The sequence below is a fragment of the Squalius cephalus genome (genome assembly GCF_949319135.1).
Source record: "Squalius cephalus genome assembly, chromosome: 11".
NCBI lineage: Eukaryota > Metazoa > Chordata > Actinopteri > Cypriniformes > Leuciscidae > Squalius > Squalius cephalus.
The window spans coordinates 12,921,992-12,946,700 of record NC_137132.1 but is presented as its reverse complement, the minus strand read 5'-3'; the positions used below and the strand labels follow the sequence as shown (position 1 = coordinate 12,946,700).

Below are 24,709 nucleotides of genomic sequence, written 5' to 3'. Positions count from 1 at the left end.
GACTTCTGCCTACAGTCAAGATCGGAAGAAATTATGATTCATCCCGTGACTTTAGCAATTATTCATGGGGACAGTCAAATGGAGTCAAAATATTCATTTTCCACATTTTTAATATCAACAGCAAAAGCATACTATGAGAAGCAGAAAGCGACAGTATTTGCAGGCAACTAATGGATTTTTACAGAAAACAATGAGAATCACAGCAGTATGACTGACATTATACATGCGTGTACAAATGGACGAAATGCTTTCCAATGATTAAGATCATGAATTCATCTTCCTTCAACATTGATATTTAAATGTAGTTAAAACAGAAAAAAGCGGTGAAATCTTTTTGCCACTGACTTATTTTGACTACATTCATTTCATTTGTTTAACTTCACAGCATGATGTAACCAGACATGAGACAAGTTTCCAGTGAAAAGTTACTAATCTCACTTAAAGCTAAAATGCAGCCGATCAGAACATATTTAATGTTTAATATACAACTAATGTGAAATTTTAGACCAATTAAAATTTCTCAGTGGACGGGGCTAACCAGAAATCCCAATAACTGACCAATTATCATATTGCTCTTCACCATCTGTTTGAGTTGTGTTCACATTGACAGCGATTAAATTGCTGAAGTTTAATCTAGTTTAAACTAGTTGCATGATAGCTGCTGACTACTTGACTAAAGTACCTGTGTTAAAAAACCAATCATGTCATGCAAAATACTAGTCCCCAACAGAATCCAATCCCCTTGGACGCCAAAGTGATTCCATTGGCTGAAACCATATTTAATGGTTACTCTATTTGGTGCCTGATAAGAGATGTCATGAAAATATGTTAATAGTGTATTTCAAATGATATTATACTACCAAAGCAAACAAAATCAAATTAAACATTTCCCTTTCTTTGTGTTTTCAGTTAGAAAACTGAAATTTTGGTTTGCAAGTTAAGAGGACATTCAAACAGAACGTGTTTTTGCATTTAAAAACATGAGATAAAAAGCCAGATCTATAAGTTAACCAGCTTTGAACTTCTTCGGTACGTTTTTAGAACGTTGCGCCATGCATAAGCTCAACGAACGCAACGTCCAAACTTCCATCTAGCGCTTGTTTACAGAGAAAAACAATAGAAAAGCAACAGAGAGGAATGCAAAAACACGTTTTGTGTGGACAAACCCTTACAGCTTAGCATAGTGCTGTACTGGTTAACCAGATATCACAATTACAAACTATGTTTTAGTTCAGGAATCACAAATGGCTAGATATGGGCAGAGGATTTGGTGGGGGATTTTAATTGTTGATGATTACATGAAATAAATTAAATAAAAATGACATGGTGTCAGATTGGTATGAATTACATGAATTAATCCAACTGCTACTTCAGAATCATGTCTAATTTTGTCCCCTTAATGCTGTTAATTGAAATTCCTCAACAGTTGAACTGTGCAGAAATGTTCAAAACAAATATCATGTTATATATATATAACACTTAAATATTTGAGTGAATTTGGTTCTGGGTCCATTTCCTTGATACGTATCTGTTCTGCTTTTAAAACTCTCACAATAAATTAGCAAATGACAGACATATTTCATAACTGGCACAATTGAAGCAGTTGAGCAGCATATGTTGCTCCCTTTTTACTAGAAAATGCAATGGCTACATGCCACTCCTGCCTTTTGTTGGCATGTGATTTACTTCATTTGTATGCACATACTACCAAACTGGAAGTCATAGTGCCAGCTGAACTGGTTTTTTAGTCAATAACAAGTTCTACTTAGCCTTTTCCTGGTCAGGAATGATTTTCTAGTCAGCAACGACTGTATGTCCAAAATCCCAAAGTCCACAGTGGTTTTCAATGGTCCAGGTCATTCTCGCTCTTCACAGGGGGGAAAACAAGGCCTTCGATGTTCTCCAAATCTGCTGGATAGGCCTGATTCTCATTCACCATCTGACTGAATTGCACGTCATTTATAGACGCCATGTTCATCATGGGTTGGTTGACGTTTGAGTTCGTATCTGTGCCGTCTAAACATAAGTTTAAATCAAGGATCTGAAATTCATTTAAAAAATGCTCTGAACCTTGTTGAACCAAGTTTTGGAAGAAGGTTTCCAAAGCCTCTGGGTCCATGCTAATACAACCGTCCTCTTGTTTAAAGTCTTCATTATAGTGAATTTCCTCCATGCCCTGGGATAACATGTGGATGCCTCTGTCCTGAACAGTGATTGGCATGGAAGCATTGGGAATGGTACAATCGGGAATGTGAGTGTAGAATGGGTCAAAATGCTGTGACATGCCAGGTTCGTTTACAATGAGGTCTTGACCTGAGGGAGCAGGGAAGATAAAACTGATGTAGTCAACAACGTTTCAGAGAATGATATTAAGATTTCCATTAAAAAAAGTCCTTACTGCTGCATGGCTCGCTGAACTTGACATCTGTTTTAATTTTTCTCTTGCGGTTCACTCCGTAGGGATCTGCGGATCAAAAGTGCAAATCAAATGAACCTCCCTTCAGTGTTATAGGGTGACATGAGCATGTGATGGCACTGGCTAAAATAGCACAGATTATAAAGGAATCATCTGTGTTCTGTAGACAACAGAAGACCTATTATGAAGCATTACAGTTTCCTCATGCATACTTTCAGTTTAAACTACAGTAATGCTGCCTAATTATAAATCCCCTTGAATAACTGGCACGGTGACACACCTACTTTTGCAATATTTTAGAAACCAGCAAGAGAGGATGTGATTCATTTCTGAATCGGAGGCATTTTGGCTTAGTCTGCTTTTGTATTCTCCTACTTTAAAACACAAGCAACCTAAAAGCCCCACATAAGAAACATTTTTAGGATCGTTACAGCACCGTAAGAAAATCAAAAGAATCCTGAGAAAAAAATATTTTTCAACAATGATAATAAGAAATGTTTCTTGAGCACCAAATCAGTGCATTAGTCTGATTTCTGAAGATCATGTGACACTGAAGAATCACAGGAATACTTTTTTTTTTCTGTGAATTAACAGATGAATTGTTCACCACGAGTAATGTGCACTAAATAGGGTAAATTTTGATTTCATGATGACTTTAAAATATATTAACATAGAAAATAATTATTTTAAATTGTAATAATATTTGACAATATTACTGTTTTTACTGCATTTTGATCAAATAAATGCAGCCTTGGTGAGCAGAAGAGACTTTTGTTTTCTTTTTTTGAACAGTAGTGTTAAATATTGTGGTAGAATTTGTTATACTTTTTACATTTGTTTATCTAAATAAAGAGAAGAAAAATGTGTACAGATTTAATTTAAATAGTATTCCATTCTCCAACCCGCTTATCCTCAGTAGAGTCCTGGGGATGCTGGAGCCTATCCAGCGTCTTTAACAGGATAATCTTTAATTAATTTATTTTGAAATTAATAATAATATTTGTATCTTTTGATATTGAGGTGGCTTTCCTTTCAACGTTCAGCCATGTCTGATAACTCACCTGCGTTGTCTGGAACATACGTGAACTTGACTGGCTCGCTGTCCATCCGGTCAGATATGCGGCGTAGACACACGTTGACCTCCACCTCCTCAGATATGTTCTGCTCCCTGAATGGTGGGGACTTGAAGACAATGGCGATTTGTCTGTGGACATCAGTCTGAGCAAACTCCGCCTTGCCCTCCCAGTCCTCCATGCTGAAGATTATCTCTATGTCATCTATAGAGGATTCCAGATATACAAATTAGTTGTTTTAGTCCAACTGTTTTGTAAAGATAGCATCAAGTGAGATATAATAGGAATTTGAGCAATTAAATGTGGCGTATCATGTTCAGTTACCTTTCTGCACTTTGTCACAGAGCATGTAGATTTCGGTTTTTCCTGTGCAGGGGCCTCTGACCACATTAAGCCGATTGATTTTCAGCTCTGCAGTTGTGGTCGCCTCTAATCAGACAAATACAAACAACCCAATCATCATCTGCCAGGAAACTACAGAGAATTGAAGTACTTTGGTAGAGTATGTTTTTGGCCACATATGTCTTGCTCTTACTCTTGTCGTAGATTGGGTTGGAAACCACAGGGGCGAGGGGGATTCTGTCTCCGTCCTTTCGTTCCAGCTCACACTGGAAACAGAGTCTCACAACGTTCATGTCCATGTCCTCAATGCTCTTAGAGTGGCCCGCTGGGGGAGAACGAGACAAAAACATTCAACAGTTGTTCATACTCAGCTACAGTGGAAGAGTATTATTAGGACCTGTTCCAAAACCTAATGAGAATATGGCATTGACCTCATTATAAAATATACATCTGGACAAAGTGAGATTTCAAAAATAATTTATTCAATACAGACAAAATATTTCTAAAAAAATAGTTTGATAAATACCTAATTTGTGTGGGACACATGAAACAAGAATTTGCTTTGAAACAATATGTATTATGCAAAGCGCTATACAAATAAACTTGAATTTAACTGAATATGTATTTTTGTACTTAAAGTAAAGTGCTGTAAGCTTAGCAACATGATGTTTGAGTGTTCTTATGCACTTCATGTAGCGTAGAGAGTTGCTACTTATGTATGACGTCCCATTTCTGTTAGTATGCTGCCTAAATTGCTCACTAGGTTTGAGAAACAACCAGTGAGTCAACAACTATCGTTCAACAACTCACTGTTAAAAGGATCAATATTCTTATTCCTCCTCTTCAGCAGTGAGGCATCAAGTTCCTTCCTCCGCACACACTGGATGCCCAGATTTGCAAAGCTGGAAAACACCAACATACTCAGGCTGGAAATTACGTTCTTACACTCAGATCACGTTCTGCTAAGCATGCTGTTCCATTGAGGTTACCAGAAACATACCTGTGTCGACGAGCACTGTGGGGATTGATGTGGATGACACAGATCCCATCTGAACAGTCTTTCCCAACCAAGCAGTGTGGGTGTGGCCGGTACGGGATGTCCTTTGTCACAAGAGACACGGTGACCATCACTTTCTTGATATTGTCAATGGGGCCTTTAATCTAAAGGTAAAAAGATGAAATACAGTTTTACTTTTGTTTTTGCATGGCTTCTTTGTGGTTGCATTTTTGGCACAGGCTCCTTTGTTGAAAGTACCCATGTATGGACATTTGCCTAAAGGAAAAAATGACTGGTGAACATGTTTATTTGTGTGGTTTAAAGGTAAATCCCTTCGTCAGCACCCACGCATCGCACACCTCTCCAGGGAGCTTTCATTTTTAGCTGCAAAGACACGTTTAACTTAATTACCACAAACCATAACGGGGGAAGCCCCACTGTCTTGGGATAGTTGGTGCATTCCAGACACACCCACTAAATTAAATAAGGTGCTCAAAGCAATTCATGTAAATGGAGAAACTTGAATGCATAATTGAAATTAAATGAGAGGCTCACAAGGTCTAACTGATGATAACATGATGATAAAAATGTATTTAACTCCTAAAACTACAACTGTCAGCTCATTAGCACCCTTGTCAAAAGTTCTTCCTCAGACTTACTTCAATAGCAGGCAGAGTTTTGCTGGCGTCAGTGCTGGAGGCTCCAAGGATGCTACCCGCTGATCGTCCTTCGCACTCATAGCGAAATCGCATGCCACGCTCCTTCGGCTGCTCCACCACCACCATCTCAGGCTTTTCCAGGAAGCGCTCCAGATGTTCTGTCCCAGACTGCGGAGGATGAAGACACTGGGGTGCTACAGATGTCTGTCCCCGTCGCTGAGAAGGCCCTTTGTGGCCTCGCATGGGATGCATTGATGCCATCCCAGCAGTTTTCGTGGTTGGGGCCTGGTCAAAGATGAACGGAGTCTGTGAAAAGAGAGATGCAAACTAAATTTTTGCATTTGAAGAAATTTAATTGCGCTTCTCCTTACAAACGTTGTTCTAGGTGGTTGCTGGAACATTGCTATTCAGTTGCTAAGTCACTATACAGTTACTAAAATGTCCTGAAAGGTTGCCAGTTTTATGCCTTATTGCTAAAGTGTTACTATATAGCTAAAATGTTCTTTGTAGTTTTTTATCACATCACTATGGGTTACTAGGATTTTACAGGTGGTTGCCAGGGTGTTACTATGCAAAGTGTTCTGAGTGGTTTTAAGCACCTGCTTACAAGGGTGTTGCTATGTGGTTGCTAAATGAGTTCTAAACCACTTTTAACAGATTAAAGGGTGTTCACATCAAGAACAATAACTCTAAAGATAGCTATAATGATAATATTACTAGTGTTTATTGGCATTATTGGTGCGCATTAATTATTGTAAGCATGCAATGGAGTTTGTCGTCTGACGTTTCAAATTCTCTTTAAAGTCGGGTGGATTCTGATTGGCTTTTAAAGCCCCTCTGTGGTGAAAATCAAATTTTAAATATTGTTTATATGTCTATGTGGTATTTTTAATATGCTTTAAGACAAACTATGTGCAAATTCATAAGTCAACACCATTGCTGAGTAATTTCTCCTTAAAACTGCAGTGAACCAAAGACAGTCTCAAAAAAGCGGTTTGAAATCGCCTGTGTTTTTTACGCCACAAACTACCTTGTAACCAATCACATCAACGTGAGGGCGGGCTTTAGCAAATCATTAACTGCAAAGCAGGGGAGTCTCAAGAGAAGTCAGGTTATCCCGGTATATTTTTCTGTTTATATGAAAAATCAGGTAGAATTAGCAATATAGTGGGTGAATTATGTATAGCCTATGATGTATATTACATTGTTATGATGAACTATATGCCTTTCTCCACTGATGTTCTATGATGTTCAAAGCGTTTCTAACGATAATGATTTTAAGAAGGCAGCTGTCTGACTTTGAGATGGCGAACGGGAACATGGTTTGTGGAACATTAGCAACACATTATTAGCCGTTTGATAACAGTCAAGCCAAAGGCTAATCATAATAATTACCGTTACGTCTCTGACGTTGTAGAGAGCGATACATAAAACGCATTACCATTCTGATACATCGACTTGTAGACGAGCCTGTATGAGTCAGTGGAGGCAGGGCTCATTTGCATATTCATGGCTCCGCGTATACTAAATGAAGAAAGGGTGTAGAGTTACATTCAAGCTATTTTAAGGCATACATAATTTTTTTTCACAGGAAAAGGAAAGTGATCAAAGATGAGTTTTAAGGGGTAAGATTATTGACTACATGGATGGCAGTTTTACTCTTCCTCCGTGTCACTATCGTAAGTTTTGTTGTGGACTTTCCTGTTCTTAAAGAGTTTTGAAAGATTATTAAAACTTTATAGTTGTTATAATATATTGTCTTTGGTGTGCACTGTAATTTACAGCTGGATTTCTATATATCAAATAAATTAACAAACAAATGAATAGAGCAAGAGACAAAATATTCAAACAAACAGATAAATTAAAGTCCGCGTGAACCGGAAGTTGCAAACGACTTTTCTCCAGTGTTGTGACGTATTTCCCAGTGAAAAGAAATATTGAACAGAGGGCAGGGTTTTACTCTAGCACTCCTCCTCTCCATCTCTCACTCATAACAGACTAACGGTTTGAGGGGAGTGGTTAGGTGTTTCCCAACCCAAGCCGTCAAACCTACATCATCAGAGAAGAAACGCCATTCCAGACCGGAAGTAACTTTTCAGATTTTGATTAAAGATTACGACGGCAAACAATTTTTTTTTACCACAAGACTAGTAATATGCGCTAACAAAGTAAATAGGGTCAATTTTGATTTCAGTTGGACTTTAAGCAATGCCAAAAAAGGGTTTACTTATTTAGATCAAATAAATGGCCTGCGAATCGCTGAATAATTTATATTCAAACACCTGCACAATGAATCAGCCACACAAAAGGCTTCAGAAAACCACATTCGAAAACCAGCTTGTTTTACTACCACATTGAAATCACATGTTCCTTTTCGGACTTTCCAATATCTGAAATCATTAATGGAAAGACAAACTCACATCCAAATCCCTATGCAATATCAGCAATTGAAATTTAAACCAATGTCAAACAACAGTGAGAGAGAAAGAGAAAGTGAGTGTTCAAAAGAGAGGGGGAGGGAAAAAAAGAGAGTGATTAACAGTTTGTTTGACACATGCAGAACATTCAAAGACACTGAACACAAAGAACATGATTATAAAAAATAAATATATTAACAAGTTTCAGAATGTTGAATTTTTGAGTAAATAACAGATAAACACCAAGTCTGGACATGCCAGAGAATGGACTCAGATCGCTTACACAAAGAACCGCTGAGAAGAGCCAGAAAGAGCATGGTGAAGAAACAGGAAGCTCGTGTAGCTGGATGAAAAACCAGCCAATGAGAAAGTGAGAAGAAGAGAGGAGGGCATGTGCCTGTCTGCCTTTTGTATGGGGGAGAAAAGCATGAGCGGAGAGAACTCTAACTGAAAGCAGGCATCGAATTACAATCATCCTTCAGTGGGTAAAAAAAAAAGCTTGATGTCATGAACAAGTTTCGATATACCAATAAACGTAAGACAGCTTGTAAGGCAAGTGAATACACGAATGATGCCATAAACTCTGTGGCTTATTTAATGTCCATAGAACAAACAAGGTGGGATGAGTTATGCACCCAATTGAATTGATAAAGTTACAGGGGAAGCTCACCCAGAACTTAAAATCATCATGTTGTTCCAAATCAAACTGAGGAACATAAAAGAAGATATTTTGAGAAATGTTTCCGTGTTTTTTTCCATACAATTAAAGTCAGTGGTCACTAAAACTATTCAGTTAACAACGTTCTTCTTTTGTGTTTTGCAGAAGGAATAAAGTCATACAAGTTGACATGAGGGTGAGTAAAAGATAACAGAATTTTATTTATGGGGTGAAAACTCCCTTTAAGGATTTCAAAACAGAATAAAAGAATAATAATAGTAATGCCTGCTATAGACAACCGCTCTTCCTGTTGATTTTAATGTGAAAAACAGCAGAAAGACTCACATGTGGAGCTAACCCTCTGGGAACCAACTGCGGAGTGCTCCTCCTGCTTCTACATGGTGGATCAACAGGCTGGATGTCTTGGTCCGCAGGTGGAGGAGGAGGACCAGGGAGCCTCGGCTGACTCGGCTCTTTGGTCGTTTTCTCCAAAAGGTACTCATCTATTATATCTGTTCAGAGAGAGTTTTGACATAAAGATAAACACAAGGTGTAGATAAAAGTACAATTCTGTCATTCACTTTTTTCCATGGAACACAAAAGCAGATGATCTCATGTACTTTCACTGTATGGAAAAAGATGGCAACTGAGGCTGTCACGCTGTATACAACATCTCCTTTTCTGTTCCATGGAAAAGACAAAAAGGTTAATAAATAATGACATCGTTTTATGGTGTTAAAGGGATAGTTTAACAAACAAACAAACAAAAAACTTAATATATTTAGGGAAGGGAACAGAAAGTGGACGAACAAGGTCACCCCACAATGACGTCATTTTTACACTCACCTAGGTCTAAGGCTGCACAGCACAGGGAGACGGGAGAGAAAAACAAGACACAAAAAACAGTTAAACATACGCATTTCCGGAACACGAAACTGAAAGCAACTTATGTATTAATATTACATAAAACTAGCAGTTAAGGACAAACAATGTCATTTAAAAAAAAAAAAAACGTGTCTGCATGCAACAGCTTTTCTTTATTATCAGCTAATAAACAAACCCGCTTACTTACAAGTCAAAAACATTTCAGATGATAAACATGCATTTCGATAGGACTAGAGTAGAGACATACTAAACCATTATAACCGTTCAAGACAATAAAATAAGACATTCGCGGGCCTGTTATTGTTTCGATACAGGCCTGTAACTTTGGAAACACCCACTTCTCTTAGAAAACAACTCGCTTTCGATTATACTTTAGTATCATAAAACGTAATATAACGTGACATGGCGATTGTTATCATTTGTTCAATTTCAATGCGTCATTTGCAGTAGAATTTGCTCTGTCTCAAAGTAAAAGCAAATATTCCTAAAACATGCTGAATCAGAGTGACAACAGGGCCGAAGTGTAAGAAAGTGAACTGACCTCCATTTTCCGCTGTGCCGTTCCGAACGCTCATGTTTCTCATTGCAAGCACTATAAAAGAGTCTCTTTGGTTTCTACTCGCACTCGTAGGTCGTTATTGTGTTGAATCTCTAAGCTTGAAAATCCACCGAAACAGCGTCAAGATCATCAGACCCGCGTTACGCACTCATTTCCGGGTGCTTCGCCTGGTTGTTTTTTTGGAAGCCCTGAAGTTAACGGAAGCTTTTGGGAAAGAAATCTGGAGAAAAAGAGAGAGACCGCTTTATCTCTTGCTCACCCACTAACGATTATGACATGATAAACCGTTCGTCTTCGCACTTCTTTCTCTTGATAATCATCAGTAGTCTGTGGGTGGAAATCCCCCTACGTCACAAATGGGGAAACCCCCAAGATTCGTCGCCATGTCAACGACTAACAACAGGTGAGTTTCTCTCAAGAAAGCGCATCAGTTATTATCAGGTACAGTCCCAATAATGAACACCGTCCTTAAATAACCTAAGTGCGCTATAGCTTTCCATACGTCAAGTAGCCTAACAATAATAATCATTTATTTACTTTATATTATAGCCTATAAACGCAACAATTATTTAAAAAATAAAAATGTTAAATAATCAAAAATGCATGATTTAATATATTAAATTACTTATATACAAATAATATTAGCAGTAGTATATATTAATATAAATATTTAAATTATCGGGGACGCACAGAACACCTTAGTGTAGTGTCAACAAATAGCGGAGAGAGAGAGAGAGAGAGAGAGAGAGAGAGAGAGAGAGAGAGAGTGAGTGAGTGTGTGTTGAAAGTCACGTGATCTAGAGTAAATATTGCAGAGCAACAGGGTGTAATGAGGCACATTGCGCCTGTTGTTTTCATCATTGCGTCAGCCTCGGTTAATACAGCACTGGTAAGATAGAAACGGGTGAGCCAATAGCTACAAATAACGCGTGTGATTTAGAGTTATTTTACATAAATGTTTTATTTATCGCTAGGCCTCTGTTAAAATACCGCCTACACAGAGAGAACAGTTTCCCATATCATACAAATTATATCTCTAGAGTAAACTTTTACGTACGTAATACAAAAACTTCTCAGTCTTGACATTTTCCCTCGGCATGTGATGGTCATATGACAGACGTGCATAAAAATGATCACGTGAACTCTCCCACGCGAAGCAAACAGCCAACAGCTCTTTGAGGTCACCATGCACTATGCCGTCCCCAATCCCCATTACCCGACTGTTGCCAAAGGATTTTGGGCTCGAGTTTGGCGCGTGCAGTAGCCCGCTAACCAAAACTGCGAGTGGATCTACTCTGCGCGTTCCCATAAACACGTTTCACGGTAAAATCGCCCACAGACTGTGGTCTTCTGTGATCCACTGGCGAGAACTGCAGGCTCTGGAGCCCATCGGCAGCGGTGGATTCGGGATGGTGTTCAAAGGCACATACTTTGGAGAGACTGTGGCTGTGAAAAAAGTGAGATGTGTGAAAAACAAACTGGCTTCGAGGCAGAGTTTCTGGGCGGAACTCAATGCAGCGCACTTGCACCATCAAAACATTGTGCGCGTGATTGCGGCTACCACGTGTACGCCCGCGCACCTCAACACCAAAGACAACATCGGAACGATTGTAATGGAGTTCGCAGGTGCGCTAAACCTACATCAGGTCATTTACGGACTCACAGCCCCGTTGCCTATGGACAAGTGCGTGAAATATTCAATAGACATCGCCCGCGCGCTCCAGCACTTGCACGCGCATGTCACAGTCCACTTGGATTTAAAACCTGCCAATGTTTTAGTATCACAACAGGGTGTCTGTAAGCTTGCAGATTTTGGGTGTTCTCTAAAACTATCGAGCAAAAGCGACACCGTGACGCATCTGAGTGAAATCGGCGGCACGTTCACTCACCGCGCGCCCGAGCTGCTGAAAGGTGAGGCAGTTTCTACGCGCGTGGACATTTATTCTTTTGGCATCACAATGTGGCAGCTCCTCACCCGAGAGCCGCCGTATGAGGGAGACAGGCAGTGTATTCTGTACGCTGTTGTGGCGTATAATCTGCGCCCATCACTCACTAGGGATGTTTTTACTCAGTCATCTTCTGGAAAGACATGTCAAAAGCTGATCAGCCGGTGTTGGGACGGCGACCCCGACATCCGACCGACCGCAGATCAGCTCGTCAATGAACTTTCTTTGATCTTATTGTGAATTTGCACGACAAAATATATTTAGATTAGTTTTATTGTAATGATGTTTTGTAAGTTTAATATTGTAAATGTTTGCCATTTTTATTGTGAAGCAAAATTATTTTTAATATATAAAGAGCTTTAATTAAATGTTTGCTTGTTTAAATCGAGCCTTTTGTAATATTTCTGAGGTTAAATTTCCTTCATATTTATAAATAAATGTGAGAAGTTGAGAGCTGAACGTTTGTGAATTAGTTTTACTTTTGTAAAATTTCTAGATCTTATTTTATTAATTAGTAAATAAAAATTACGTTTGAATATTGAATATTCCTCCATTTATCTTGGGAATTGCTTTGTTAATGGGCCACTTTGATAATAAAATGATTAAATAAATGATTATGACTGATAGAGGGCGAATAAAGCATTTATCATCAAACAAAATGTTTGCGTGATGCTGCATCTACGGCGCTAGGTGTCAGCACAATATTCAAATATTGTGCATATTCAGTGTTAAATTTATGAATATGGTCATTGCTCAAAAAAATTGATCGTTTAGCTCCCGGGATCATTATTGGTTTATAATGTACAGTAGGTGAAAACACGTATTTTAAATAAATGTAGGTTGGTGACTCAATTTGTATCATCCAGAATTCTGCCAAGCTTTACAAAAACAGTTCTAGAGATTTTTCTAGAAGGTAATACTTTTATCTTTTTAGGGCCCATTATCATACTGCTTTATTATAAAAACACTAATTTACAACCCTGATAAATCCAAATATGCCGCTCAAATGTAAATCTGCCATGAGTTTATGCTAAAACCATCATTGCCCTGTGAATTCAAGCAATACTTTTACTATTTATGTTTCAATATACATTTAAAAAATATATATATATTCATGCCAAACCCGAAGAGAAAGTATTCACATCATATGGTACAACCAAATGTTGACATTTTTTCTCCTGGTTCATTGAGTGGTTTCAGTTTAAAATCTTTACAAAATGTGGATGTTCCTTGGATGTATTTAATGTTTTTATGAGACCAACGTCACACCTGTTAAAAGCCAAAATGCAAATACACAAGTCTTGAGACATGAATAAAACAATGTCCACTTTAAACTGCACTTATGCTTTACTATAAACATGAGTGATGAAATTTTGCAACGTACCAAAATAAAAGCTTAATCAATTCAGAATTACGGCACAAAAAAAACAAAACAGGCATTGCGTCTCGCGCATTCTTGGACTGTGCTGTGTTGAGCCGGACGTGACATGGTGGTCCAACTGTGGAGTGTGTTCTCAGCAACTAGTTCTCAGAAAACTGGCAATTCAGCTATTGCTAGATGTTTGACGTCAGCATGATTACGTTTTACAAGCTGAGATGCTGTACAGTTTTAGGACATACAAAAGAAAATTTAGAGGCTTAGAAAATAATCATGATCAGTTATTAATAATATTAATATATACTTATATATTAATACCTACAAGGCTGTTATTTCTTTATTTTTTGTTCAAGTTTGCAACATCAATTCTTGTTTTAAAAACGTGGAAAGTCTCTGTCTTGCACAGGGTAGCGTTTGAACAGAATTGGCTTTTTTTTCTTTTTTTCTTGGCCTCCTCCGTCCTACACTACACAACTCTGCTTCCTGGTATCCCTTCACACATGGAATGAACAGAAAATAAGAACACAGAATCAGGAGAACAGCGAGGCTGTGTTTGGCCTCTTTTCCTAACTCTTCAAAAAAACTAAATGATATGTACTGCACTCACCCTATTCACTCCAGCCAATGGGATTTAATTATGGACCACCTAACCCTTCAAATTATTAGTGTTACCAACCCAAAAATATACAATACAGTACATCACATTTTACTTCACTTTGACTGCAAAAATATGGGAGATTGAAAAAGAATGATTTCAGGAACTCTACATTAAATATTTCTTTTCCTGTGGATCCCACACAAACGAGGAACGTTGAACTGAACTTTTTTCCTGCAGTCTTTTACGTAATACCATTACTCCAGTTCCCTTCCCTGACAATTAAACATAAATTCAGCCTTGCAGATGCATTATCACACCGTCACAAGACCAGAGGGCAAGAGAGGGGGTTAAAAGGGGTTAATCATTTTTCTTCTCCCCCTCTGATTTATCTGTGATGGCAGCGGTTGTTTCGGCAGCTCCAGGCTGGGCTGAGCTGTCCTTGGTCGGGTCGACTCCGCTGGTCCCGAACTCGTTGACACGGTTGGGGTCCACTCTGTAAATCCAGCGCTGGTACAGATAGATGAAGAAGACAACGTCTGTGGAGAAATGGCAGCACAGCTAATTATATAGTGGAAAATACTAGCAGCATTAAGATACTAATCGTCATGACACCGAATCATATCGTCAACAGGAAACGTATGAGCACGTACCATCTCTGAGACAACCTATTCTGTACATCATTGGCATCTTGATGACAAAGGCAAACAAGTCATCTATAAATGTATTCAGGGCCTTGTAGGTGAGCATCCTCCAGGGAAGATGAGCTACTGACTTCATCTTGTAGTTGATGAAGAGCTGTGGTGTCATGGTGATGAAGCCTGTAGGAAACATGATGCATGTACAGTTCAACTTCTCTTCCCAGTCTGTGAGTAATGCTCTTTTTAGTTTCTGCTTCTATGAAAACCCTTCTTCTGAAAAGCGCAATGGAAAAGCGTGTGATGATTGGTCAACCACATCAAACCATAAGTTTCAACACACTAACGTAACTCAACTAGGGCTCGCCCTCTTTTTCGTATGCCTTATGCGGTAATTACTAAAATTGTGATGTGTAAGAAAACTTAAGACCACAATGTAGGCGTTTCAGGGAGTTCAGAAACAGTGCTTACTGATATAGAGAATAACTCTTTTTGGAGTGACTTTGTGCTTTTGTAATTTTGCAGAGCCTTTTTATGCTCGAACAGCAACATGAAAATGTAAAAAAAGCATAATAGGTTCTCTTTAACAACCAGTCAGTCTTAAGGATTCAGGATTCTTGACATGCATTTTTTTTATATCTAGACTATTTAACGTGACACGCCAATAGAAAAATCTAACGCTCAAGGTGAGAAGCTAAAAACAAAATAAAATTAAAAGCACAAAACACAGGGCAAAGGTCAATCTGAATGTGCATAGCTTTAACAGCTGTCCTTAAATTTAAATGCACACATTTTCCTACCCAAACATTCTAAAATCAAGCAAAACATGCTGTCAAGCACACTAATTAAAGCGTTAGTTAATTAGTTAACAGGAAGTACTTCACAAAATATTTTAAATGACAAGTTTTGTAACTTCTTAATGCTGAAATGTGTAATTTCTGTTCTACTAGCATCTCCAAACAGAATTACAAGCAACACTATTAGCGACACAGATTAGTGAAGCTAGGGTCATAGCTTCGATTCCTAGGAAATGCATGAAAATGTAAATCTTGAGTGCAATGAAAGTCGCTTTTGATAAAAGCATCTGCAAAATGCATAAACGTAAAGTACAAGAAGTTCAAACTAACTCAGAACCCCATATAAACATATCAAAAAGCTGCATCTGAGTGTTAAAAGAAAAAGTTTTCCCATTACTTTCATTTTGAAATCATTAAATATCAATGTGTCAACATACATGAACTGCCTCCAGGCTAACTACTGGATTCCACACGTGACTGTGTGCCCGTGTTGCAGACAGTGCTCTCTTTTTCTATTTACAGAACTGTAGAAAATCCTTTGGGCCTTGAAGATTAAAAAGTGAAATTCCCCTTTGTAAGCTTATTCCTCAAGCATCTAATCACCGTTTCTGATTGGATGTGGGCACAGACTCTGAGCATTCTTGCAATTATTAGAAATGCAATCAGATGAAGCCATTACAAACAGGAAGTGAAGCCACACTTACCGAAGGTTAACAAGAACCCATAAAGCATACTCAGCACCCATGAGTACCAGCCTTTGTGTTCCACATATAATAAGCTATAAACTGCATAGCACCCAAAGAGAGGGTACAACAGCCAGGACAGGTACCTAAAGGCCATCTGGGAAGGGAAAAAACAAACAAATATTAATTTGTACTTGTATAAATGATGTGGATTTGAAGAATGATCTCTAAAATGCAGCTTAAAAGTCTCTTACATCATCATAGATTTTGGTTGAAGACTGCACATATGTGGACTTGTCTTTAAAAGTCAGTCGTGGCACAATTCCAGCAATCCTGTTCTCTCTGTCCAGCTAGGAAAAGAAAAACAAGAATCAACATCGAGATCGAAGAATTCAAGCCTAGGCATTAAAGTGAAGTAATCCAAAATGCCTGGTAGTTGCATCATCTCACCCTGACGTCCATGACTTTGGTAATCTTCCAGAAATCGATGAGCAGGCCGATGAATACGCTGACCTGGACGACGAAATTGGTCTCGTTGTCCAGGATATAGAGCAGCACTACCAGAGACTGGAACACCCCGAATATGATGGAGCGCACAGACAGGCCCTCGAGAGACTGGCGGCTGTTCCAGAACTGGATATCTGCAGAGAAAGTGAAATGAGAGACGCCAGAACCCACAAGTCTCAATCAATTAACACACGTATATACATCAGTATTTATTTACCATTCTTGAAGGCCAAGAACTCAAAAATGCTGTGGACAATGGAAACCACGATGGTCAGGCCCAGGAGGTATGGATTGGTCTCAAGTAGAGCCACCTGTTCAGGTAATAAGCAAGCATATTAGCACAAGACCTTTTAATGGCATTTCTCAAAGTAGTTACTCTGCTTGGAATTTTAACATTACATCACTCAATTAATATTCTGAGTCAGGCTGAGGAGGTTATAACTGAACACTTTTAACAACAATACAGATTTTTTCCAATAAAAAATTGTGGTTCCAATAGAGAAAATACATTTCATTTCTGCATTTTAACAATAATTAAACTAAAAGAAAAACTTTTTCTTAGCCCTGGGGTATAGATAAGTATATATAGATAATATAGAGAAGTATATAATAATAATAATAATTTCATCATTAACGCTATGTCAGGTTGTTTTGTGATCTAAAAGGGTTTTTTTTTTTTGACCATTTAATATATTGTTTTGCTTATGGGATATAATTTTTTTTTGTTAATATGAAAAAATACACTAAATAAATACGGCTACATGTGGTGTAATGGGTAGTATTCTTTAGATACAAATGCCTGTAGTTATGAAAAATCAAAAGCACATTTTCTACGGTCTAATATCACATGTATTAAACATCAAAAGTGATCAGCTGCAAATGATATACAAATAAAATAAAACCGATATTCTCTTGAGTGCAGTACAGACCTTAACAGAATCCTGGTCCTCATCTGACTGCTCATAAGTTTCCTCTCCCAGGAAGTTCCAGGGGGAGCGGGCGCTCTGGGCGGCATATAACTGCCAGCGCCACAAGGACAGGGGGCAGTAGGAGAGCCGAAGGGGCAGATTCTCCAGGGTCTCATTTATAGGGTAATAGTCCTTCTGCAGGTTCCAGTAGTCATTGAAATAAACAATGGGATAATAGTCTCCACTGACTGCATCAAACTTCACATCTGAGAGAAACAGAAGGGCTCAGGTTAACCAGAGGTGATTCTAGATCAGTCTAACGTTCAAAAGTTTGGGGTCAGTTGGATTTTTAAATGTTTTTGAAATAAGTCTCTTATGCTCACCCAGCCTGCATTTATTTGATCAAAAATACAGTATAAACAACAGTATTGTGATATATTATTACAAATTTAAATAACAGTTTCTATTTGGACATATATTAAAAGTTTTTTTTTTTTTTTTTCTGTGATGCAAAGATACATTTTCAGCATCATTACTCCAGTCTTCAGTGTCACATGATCCTTCAGAAATCATTCTGATATGCTGACTTGCTGCTCAAGAAACAATTATTATTATTATCATCAATGTTGAAATCAGTTGTGCTGCTGAATATTTTTACGACCAGAATGTGGTGCTTGTCTACACATACAAAAGAAACACGTAAAAATTGCCGTGTTAACGCCGACAAACAGTGCGTGTTGACCATAGACTGTTGACGCGGTCAAATTTCACGCGTTTCGTTTAAAGAGAATTGGCCCCGTTCCGTCCTGTCAATGCGTTCCGTTCGCCTTACATACTTAATAATCGTGACGTAAACATTACCTAAGCCAATAGCAGCGCTTAGTAATCGTGACGTACGCCAATAGCTGCTGCATAGCAGCGAAGCATTGTGGGAAATACCGACTGTTTTAAAGAATAAACGTAGAATTTGTGTTCTTAATGTGTTTAACACATCTATATTTGATCGCGCGAGTATATCCAACGTGAAAAATCGCAACTTGAATTTCCAGTCACCGTCGAAGAGAAACTCAGGTCATGTCTGCCATATATAGACCCGCCGCGCGTTCACTAAGACGGGAGTTGAGGGTGATCTGGCTGCGACACCATCCCATTGATCGCTGTTGCTTTGGCTGATCTGGGCGGTTGTACCCATCGTCCCTCACCGATTATTATTTTTTTATAATTACTCCAAGAAATTTATACTGTACAGGGCTATTCAATTGGCGGCCCGCCAATCATCTCCATCTGGCCCGACGGCACCAACCTCCCTCCTCCTCTTTTCCTGGCGGTGCAGCTAATTTAGTTTGATACTCGCTCCGATTGACCTGAGAAACGTTTTACGTGCGAATATTTCAGCAGTTATTATATGTGTCCTAAATTTACTCATTCCCAACATGACTGATGAGAAAAGCAGGAGAAACATTGTGGCATGAACGAAATTAGAAGACTTTAAATCCCCTAATCACCCTTACAAACATTTACCATGAATGTACTGTAGTAATTTACCATGGGTTTGGCAGAAATGTGTAATATTTATATTGAATACTATGTGGTAATAAATAAATATAGTAAATATACTATAATATTATGTAGTATAATAGTAAATCTAGTGATTTATATGGCATTAGATTTATTAGGTGGGTAGAGGAATATATAATTAATGTTTGTTATGAAATTGTCATTTTCTTTGTAAAGGTTCGTATAGTTTTTAACTTGTGTTTAGGCAATTTTTATACAGTGGGAGTGAGTAGCGTGTGGTTATCAAGTCTCACAGTCAGAATATTTTCATTTAAGCATAACAATTATAAATAAAATAATTATTATTTCTCACCAACAGCTATGAGTTTGTATAATTAATTTATTTGTTCCAAGGAAAATAGTTGTACACAGCTGTAAATGATCAAGTTATTATTTATTATGGTTTTATATATCTGCATACTGTTAGGTACCACATTTCCAAGTAAATACTATACTTTTTTAGGGTTACTTTAACTCATTTATTGAAAATGTTATGTTTCAATAAATAAGCTAAACCCCCAAACCAACCCACTTCAACTTTTCGATTTGATAATCCAGCCCTCGAATGAAGCTAATTGAATAGCCCTGGTCTATGGCTCTGGACATAATAATATGAGGCAGTTTAGCACAAAATATAACTTACGCTGGTCAAGGGGAGGGGGGACAGAGCCTTTCACCCAAGCTGTGTGATCGTCCACCATGTTGATAGTGAGGTTGGGATGCCAATGGGATATGATCTCCACAGGCCCATGACTCTCAGCCCGCTGAGAATGCACAAACATAGCAAAACTTCACATCCTATGTGTCCTTCATTGACAAGGCAATCCCAGAATGCACAGCATGGGGAAAATGGATGGTGGAAGATCCAAGAGCAATGTCGATTAACTTATTTCACTGAGGAAGCTCAAGGTTTTGGAAAAGAGCTTGTGTCTCAAACTTACCTTGATCATTTCTGGATCAGCTTCTGTTTCTCCCGTCAACAGGTTCTTGGTCTTGAGGAACTTCCTCCTCTTGTACTTGTTGAGCACTGTTGAAGTGGAAGTGTGTGAAAACAGGCTCTAGGCTTTAAAGTGGGTTCACCCATGCACTGATAATGTGTTATTACAGGCCTGCTGACACAGCCAAACGTGTGAGCAGCAAAAACACGCGTGTCACAGAGGTGAGTGAGAGAGTGCAAGAAACAAAGGCAAAAACTGGACAAACTCACTTCGAGTGGTGTGGACCGTGGATAGCCTGCGGTACTGGCCCTTCCGTTTGGGGTCTGGGTGGAAGCCACTCTTGGTGAAGTAAATGTGGATGTATATAGAGCCGTTCTGCTTCAAACTCTGTATGAACAAAAACAGGCGGGCCATCAGTAACAGTCACTCAACACAAGGATTTTATACACATAAAATTATATTATTGGATTTTTACAGTGCCTACTAAATATAATTATATTCATTCATTTAAAAATGAATGTCACTTCTTTTAAAACCATGCATCACTCAGATATATTGCATTCACATTTACAGCAAGTATTCACGTCCCACCTCAGAGATGTCCAGCTCTTGGTAATGCTCGTAGCAGCCATCCCCCAAGTCCCCTGTAGACCAGTCTCCATAAACCAGATCTTGCTGGTACCAGAATAATGCTTCTGTATTGTTAAAATCTGTAAATATCTCATCCTCAGAGATGTATACATATAAATCCTGTGAAAAGACAGGTAACAGAGAACATCGTGTTATCAAAGCAGCTACAAACCTGACCCTACTCAGGATTTGGTTAGGAGGTTGATTATATATCCTGGTTATATATGTAAAATGCAGATGGGAAAGGTCTTGATTATGAATACCATAAGGGTGTCCTTGGGGAAGAGGTTTCTGCTGGGCAATCGCGGAGCTCCAGCTGGAGTGGTGGGATCTGGAGTTGATGGACCTCTGCGGAACCAGCTGCTTATAGCCCAGATGATAAAAATCCTGAGCAATACACAAACACAAAAGCAAACTGATATTAGACTTCAGTTAAATGATGTTCAGGTGTAGTAATCCCAAAACTCATGATGCAACACAGTTGCGTTATATTGTCACCTATTATTTGAGAAAGTATTCCATAAAACAGTCCATTTCAGCCCACCTTAAGTGTGAGTAAAGTGAATTTGAAATACCACTGGTGAAGGTAATGACTGTACCTGTGACAATAAATAAAACATTTAAACCAAAAATATATATATTGCATAAGTATGTTAACTTAAGTATGCAAACCCCCTGACATCAATTAGAGCACCCAGAACAACTCTGACGTTCAGTTGCTTTCCCCTCACGGGATGTCCATTGAGTAATATAGCCCTCTGGGCTCACATTGGGGTTGTTGCAATATCTTCAGCAGGCAATACCAATAAATGTTGACAATTATCCAAAACCAATGTTGATCACAGCAACCCGTGTCATTTATTTGCATAAATATTACCAAATTAAACTGTTCAAGTGCATTGAAACAGAGTATACCAAGCTAAAATTCAACCACATGATCTATAAGTTGCCATCCACAGAGTTTTACAAAACAAACCACCTCTGTCAGGGGACCAAAGTGTGTTCTGAAAGTACATGCGTGGACACCATGGAGAAAAAAAAACACAATTATAATGTTAAACAATCAATTAGGTTCACATTAAGGACTCACCTGAAGAGGACACCTTTAATCACCTGCCAGGCATTGGGCTGCTGTTGCTGCTGCTGTTGTTGGGGGTCCTGTGCAGTCGCCACTGTCTGAGCGTCCTGACCTGAGGGAGCTGCCCCATTACTGCTCACCTGCACAGAGCATTGAACAGTGATGAACAAATTTACCATGAACATTTACTATATAACACATAGTGATAAAGATGTTAGACAAAAAGATAGAACAAACCTTTTATCATTGTGCCCTTAACAACAGTTTGTTTTTGTTTTTTACACCATCTCTGCAAATTTTGCACTTTAGTTTTGGTTATATAATTGATAATTAACTAAGCAGAGAAAATATAGCCAAATTTTACAACTAGCCTTCTTCATACATGATTACAATTACTTTCCTTAACTCTGACATTTGGTAGGGTGCCAGCTAAACCAGTACTGACAAAACAGGAAATATTAATTAGAGAAAACAAAGCCACAGGCATTTTTTTGGTGTGTGTGTGTGTGTGTGTGTGTGTGTGTGTGTGTGTGTGTGTGTGTGTGTGCTATACCGACAAAAACTGCTGCTGCTTTCTGAAAATGAGAAAGCCTGATAGAAGTCTGCCATCAACTCAATCTAAAGAAAACTAAGCATGACCAGTTTAAACCATGACCAAGAAAGAAAGATATCATGATTACCATAAATGTATTTTCACAAGTTCATAAAGAGATAACTGTAGCTTTCATCTAGCTCTGTATTCCCACTGTTCCCCCTTTTTTTTTGATCAGCTAAAAGTAAATTGCCTAGGAAATGATTTAGATTTGACACACTCCAGGGACCACAATGATTCTGTTTACAATCCAGTTGTCTAAAGATTAGATATAACAGCTCTGACATGACAACAATATATCCCAAAAGGCTTGTCACCAAGTTACATATAGATTATAGAATACAAATTTTGGTCTGAACACAAAACCAACATGAGAAATCAAGCTTGGGATGATATTAACGTTTATGCACTTGTGTAGAATTTATTTTAATCTTAAAACTGTCTATTAGTGGGTCCTGGACTGTTCTTCTTGACAGACCTCAGGCAATGAACGTGGGCAGCCAATCCTCTTTCTGAATACGGGGTCCCCCAGGGCTAAGTCCGAAGACCTCTATTGTTCTCAACACTAAAATCAAAGTCCATTGTAGCTTTCTGATGATATGACAAAGGTTAGGCTAACCTAATCACAGATGATGGAATGGCCTTTCTGGAAAAGGTGGAGACCCTAATGCTGTATTGTCATGATAATATTGTCAACATAACCAATTTAACCAGTTCACTTACAGAAACCCCATCTAGAGCTTGGTTAGAGCTAATGAACAATGAAAAAAACCAAGCAAGATGAATTAAACTCAAAAAGATGTATAAATGACATCAGACCAGTTTTCTTTGTTTCCAATAAAAATAAGATTGAGAAGTCAACATACTGAGAAACTGTTATCCACTTGTTTACATTTGGCAGCCCACTTTTGTTTTGGAAAAAGTGTTGTAAACCTGAGTAAGTTCATAACACATATGACCTTTATAACCTGTGTAATCAGTAACCACAGGGTTATTCATCCAGATGAGTGAAGCTAACCTTGCTGCTTAATTCAGCAGCAGGCCAATAGTAAGTTCTCCCTCCTAAGCGTTTAAGTCTAACTCAGACCAACCCCACCAGAAATGTCTTTGTGTTCACTAGAAAATTACAGTATGAAATCTCTGTATGAAAGCAGATCTCTGTGATCATCCCTGACTTAAGCCATTTACTCAAGTAACGTTAGCTGACTTAGTAGCTGACGGCACACAGCATACTATAATCATTACAAAACTTCTAACCACCACTACAGTTCCTCCATTTGCACCCAAGACACGTACTATTGTATCACTAACGTTACATGGTCTAACTGGAGGATTAGTGACCAGGATTGCACAATACTGCCATCTTTAAACTGCTTTGACATGTGAAGCTAACGAAAGAGCTAGGCAGCTAGTTAGCCAGCATGCTAAAAATGATCAACTCATAGACATCAGCTCATAACAGTATATAGAAGTTTCTGAACCACCATATACAATATAGGCTGTTTCTTAAAGCCAAGTCAGCTGTCTAGCTAGACAGCGTTTATGGACATCAAATACGCTTTCAAACGTGATGATGCCTTAAAATGCTGTCAAAGGGAGCAGTAGTTTACTCGTTTTTGAAATAACTTACAGCCTGTGAGATAGAAAATGGTGTAAATTGAGATTTGTAAGAAGGAGATGTGCCGGTGGTAATAATAAGTCACACAATCGGACAAGACCCTGCGTGACTCAGACAACATTGTTTTCTCCCCCACTGCATGCTAAATTAAAGGGGTCGCTGATTCACACCGGCAATCTGGATTTCTTCTTTAAAACGAACAGGAAGCAAGTCTTTACTCTCGTGAACTTGACTATATGAAAGCTGTTCGTTGACAAGTCCATCTGACGGCTATACTTTATTATTTCGATATTCTTACCTCTCCGTTGCTTACGGACAGCTGCTGTGTTGCTTGGGTCTCCTGCGCCGCCATCTTACCTGTCTCTATCGCACACTGTAATGTGGTGGTATGTAATCTGATATATCGCGAGATTTTCTGTCTGGGAACTACCAATTTCCGCGAATCGGTTCGTTCGAACAGTTCGTGTCAAAGAACCGGTTCAAAAAACGTCATCAAGCTCCAACGCGTTCCAAAAATCCATGTAGCCTACACATAATGCTGTTTATTAAGTTTTGTTAATAAAGTTATTTGTTGCAATTTCATTCTATGGCTCAGCTCTTAACATAAATAGACTACACACCGCATGGTTATAGGTTTGTTTAGTTTTGACTTTTATTTAGTTTTTCCAATTAGTATTTAGTCTTACCAAAGCTGTTTGTTCGTTTTAGTTTACATTTTCAATTAATTTTAGTTTGAATTAATTTAAAAACAATTAATTAAGGGTCCAAACACAGAAGGTGATGGAACATTGATGTGTTTGTATTGTTGCCTACTGATCTTCTTCTTTTTCTTCTGCCC

The 24,709-nt window shown here is 38.4% G+C and overlaps 3 protein-coding genes across 4 annotated transcripts; 1 reads left to right on the top strand and 2 right to left on the bottom strand.

The window, feature by feature from the left end:
- Positions 1-80: 80 nt before the first annotated feature.
- On the bottom strand, positions 81-10,337 carry relb (v-rel avian reticuloendotheliosis viral oncogene homolog B). Of its 2 annotated transcripts, XM_079885958.1 has the most exons (11): positions 9,989-10,160; positions 9,409-9,420; positions 8,908-9,074; positions 5,488-5,793; positions 4,832-4,992; positions 4,642-4,733; positions 4,025-4,156; positions 3,814-3,918; positions 3,478-3,693; positions 2,399-2,464; positions 101-2,313 (listed from the first exon to the last, which is right to left on the bottom strand). In XM_079885958.1, exons 1-11 carry the CDS (start codon positions 10,029-10,031, stop codon positions 1,844-1,846), a joined length of 1,770 nt encoding a protein of 589 aa, XP_079742084.1. In that variant the 5' UTR covers positions 10,032-10,160; the 3' UTR covers positions 101-1,843. The 2 variants fall into 2 exon arrangements, with proteins under 2 accessions (XP_079742085.1, XP_079742084.1); XM_079885959.1 differs by lacking the exon at positions 9,409-9,420 and having other exon boundaries at positions 81-2,313; positions 9,985-10,337.
- Positions 10,338-10,811: 474 nt separating this feature from the next.
- Positions 10,812-12,597, top strand: mos (v-mos Moloney murine sarcoma viral oncogene homolog). Its single transcript, XM_079885460.1, has one exon. It carries the CDS (start codon positions 11,200-11,202, stop codon positions 12,190-12,192), a length of 993 nt encoding a protein of 330 aa, XP_079741586.1. The 5' UTR covers positions 10,812-11,199; the 3' UTR covers positions 12,193-12,597.
- Positions 12,598-13,174: 577 nt separating this feature from the next.
- Positions 13,175-24,269, bottom strand: clptm1 (CLPTM1 regulator of GABA type A receptor forward trafficking). The gene is made up of 14 exons (XM_079885459.1): positions 24,170-24,269; positions 21,674-21,801; positions 20,847-20,970; positions 20,545-20,703; positions 20,223-20,340; positions 19,957-20,042; positions 19,659-19,779; positions 17,480-17,724; positions 16,768-16,861; positions 16,494-16,684; positions 16,298-16,393; positions 16,065-16,200; positions 14,579-14,746; positions 13,175-14,464 (listed from the first exon to the last, which is right to left on the bottom strand). Exons 1-14 carry the CDS (start codon positions 24,221-24,223, stop codon positions 14,286-14,288), a joined length of 1,899 nt encoding a protein of 632 aa, XP_079741585.1. The 5' UTR covers positions 24,224-24,269; the 3' UTR covers positions 13,175-14,285.
- Positions 24,270-24,709: the final 440 nt, after the last annotated feature.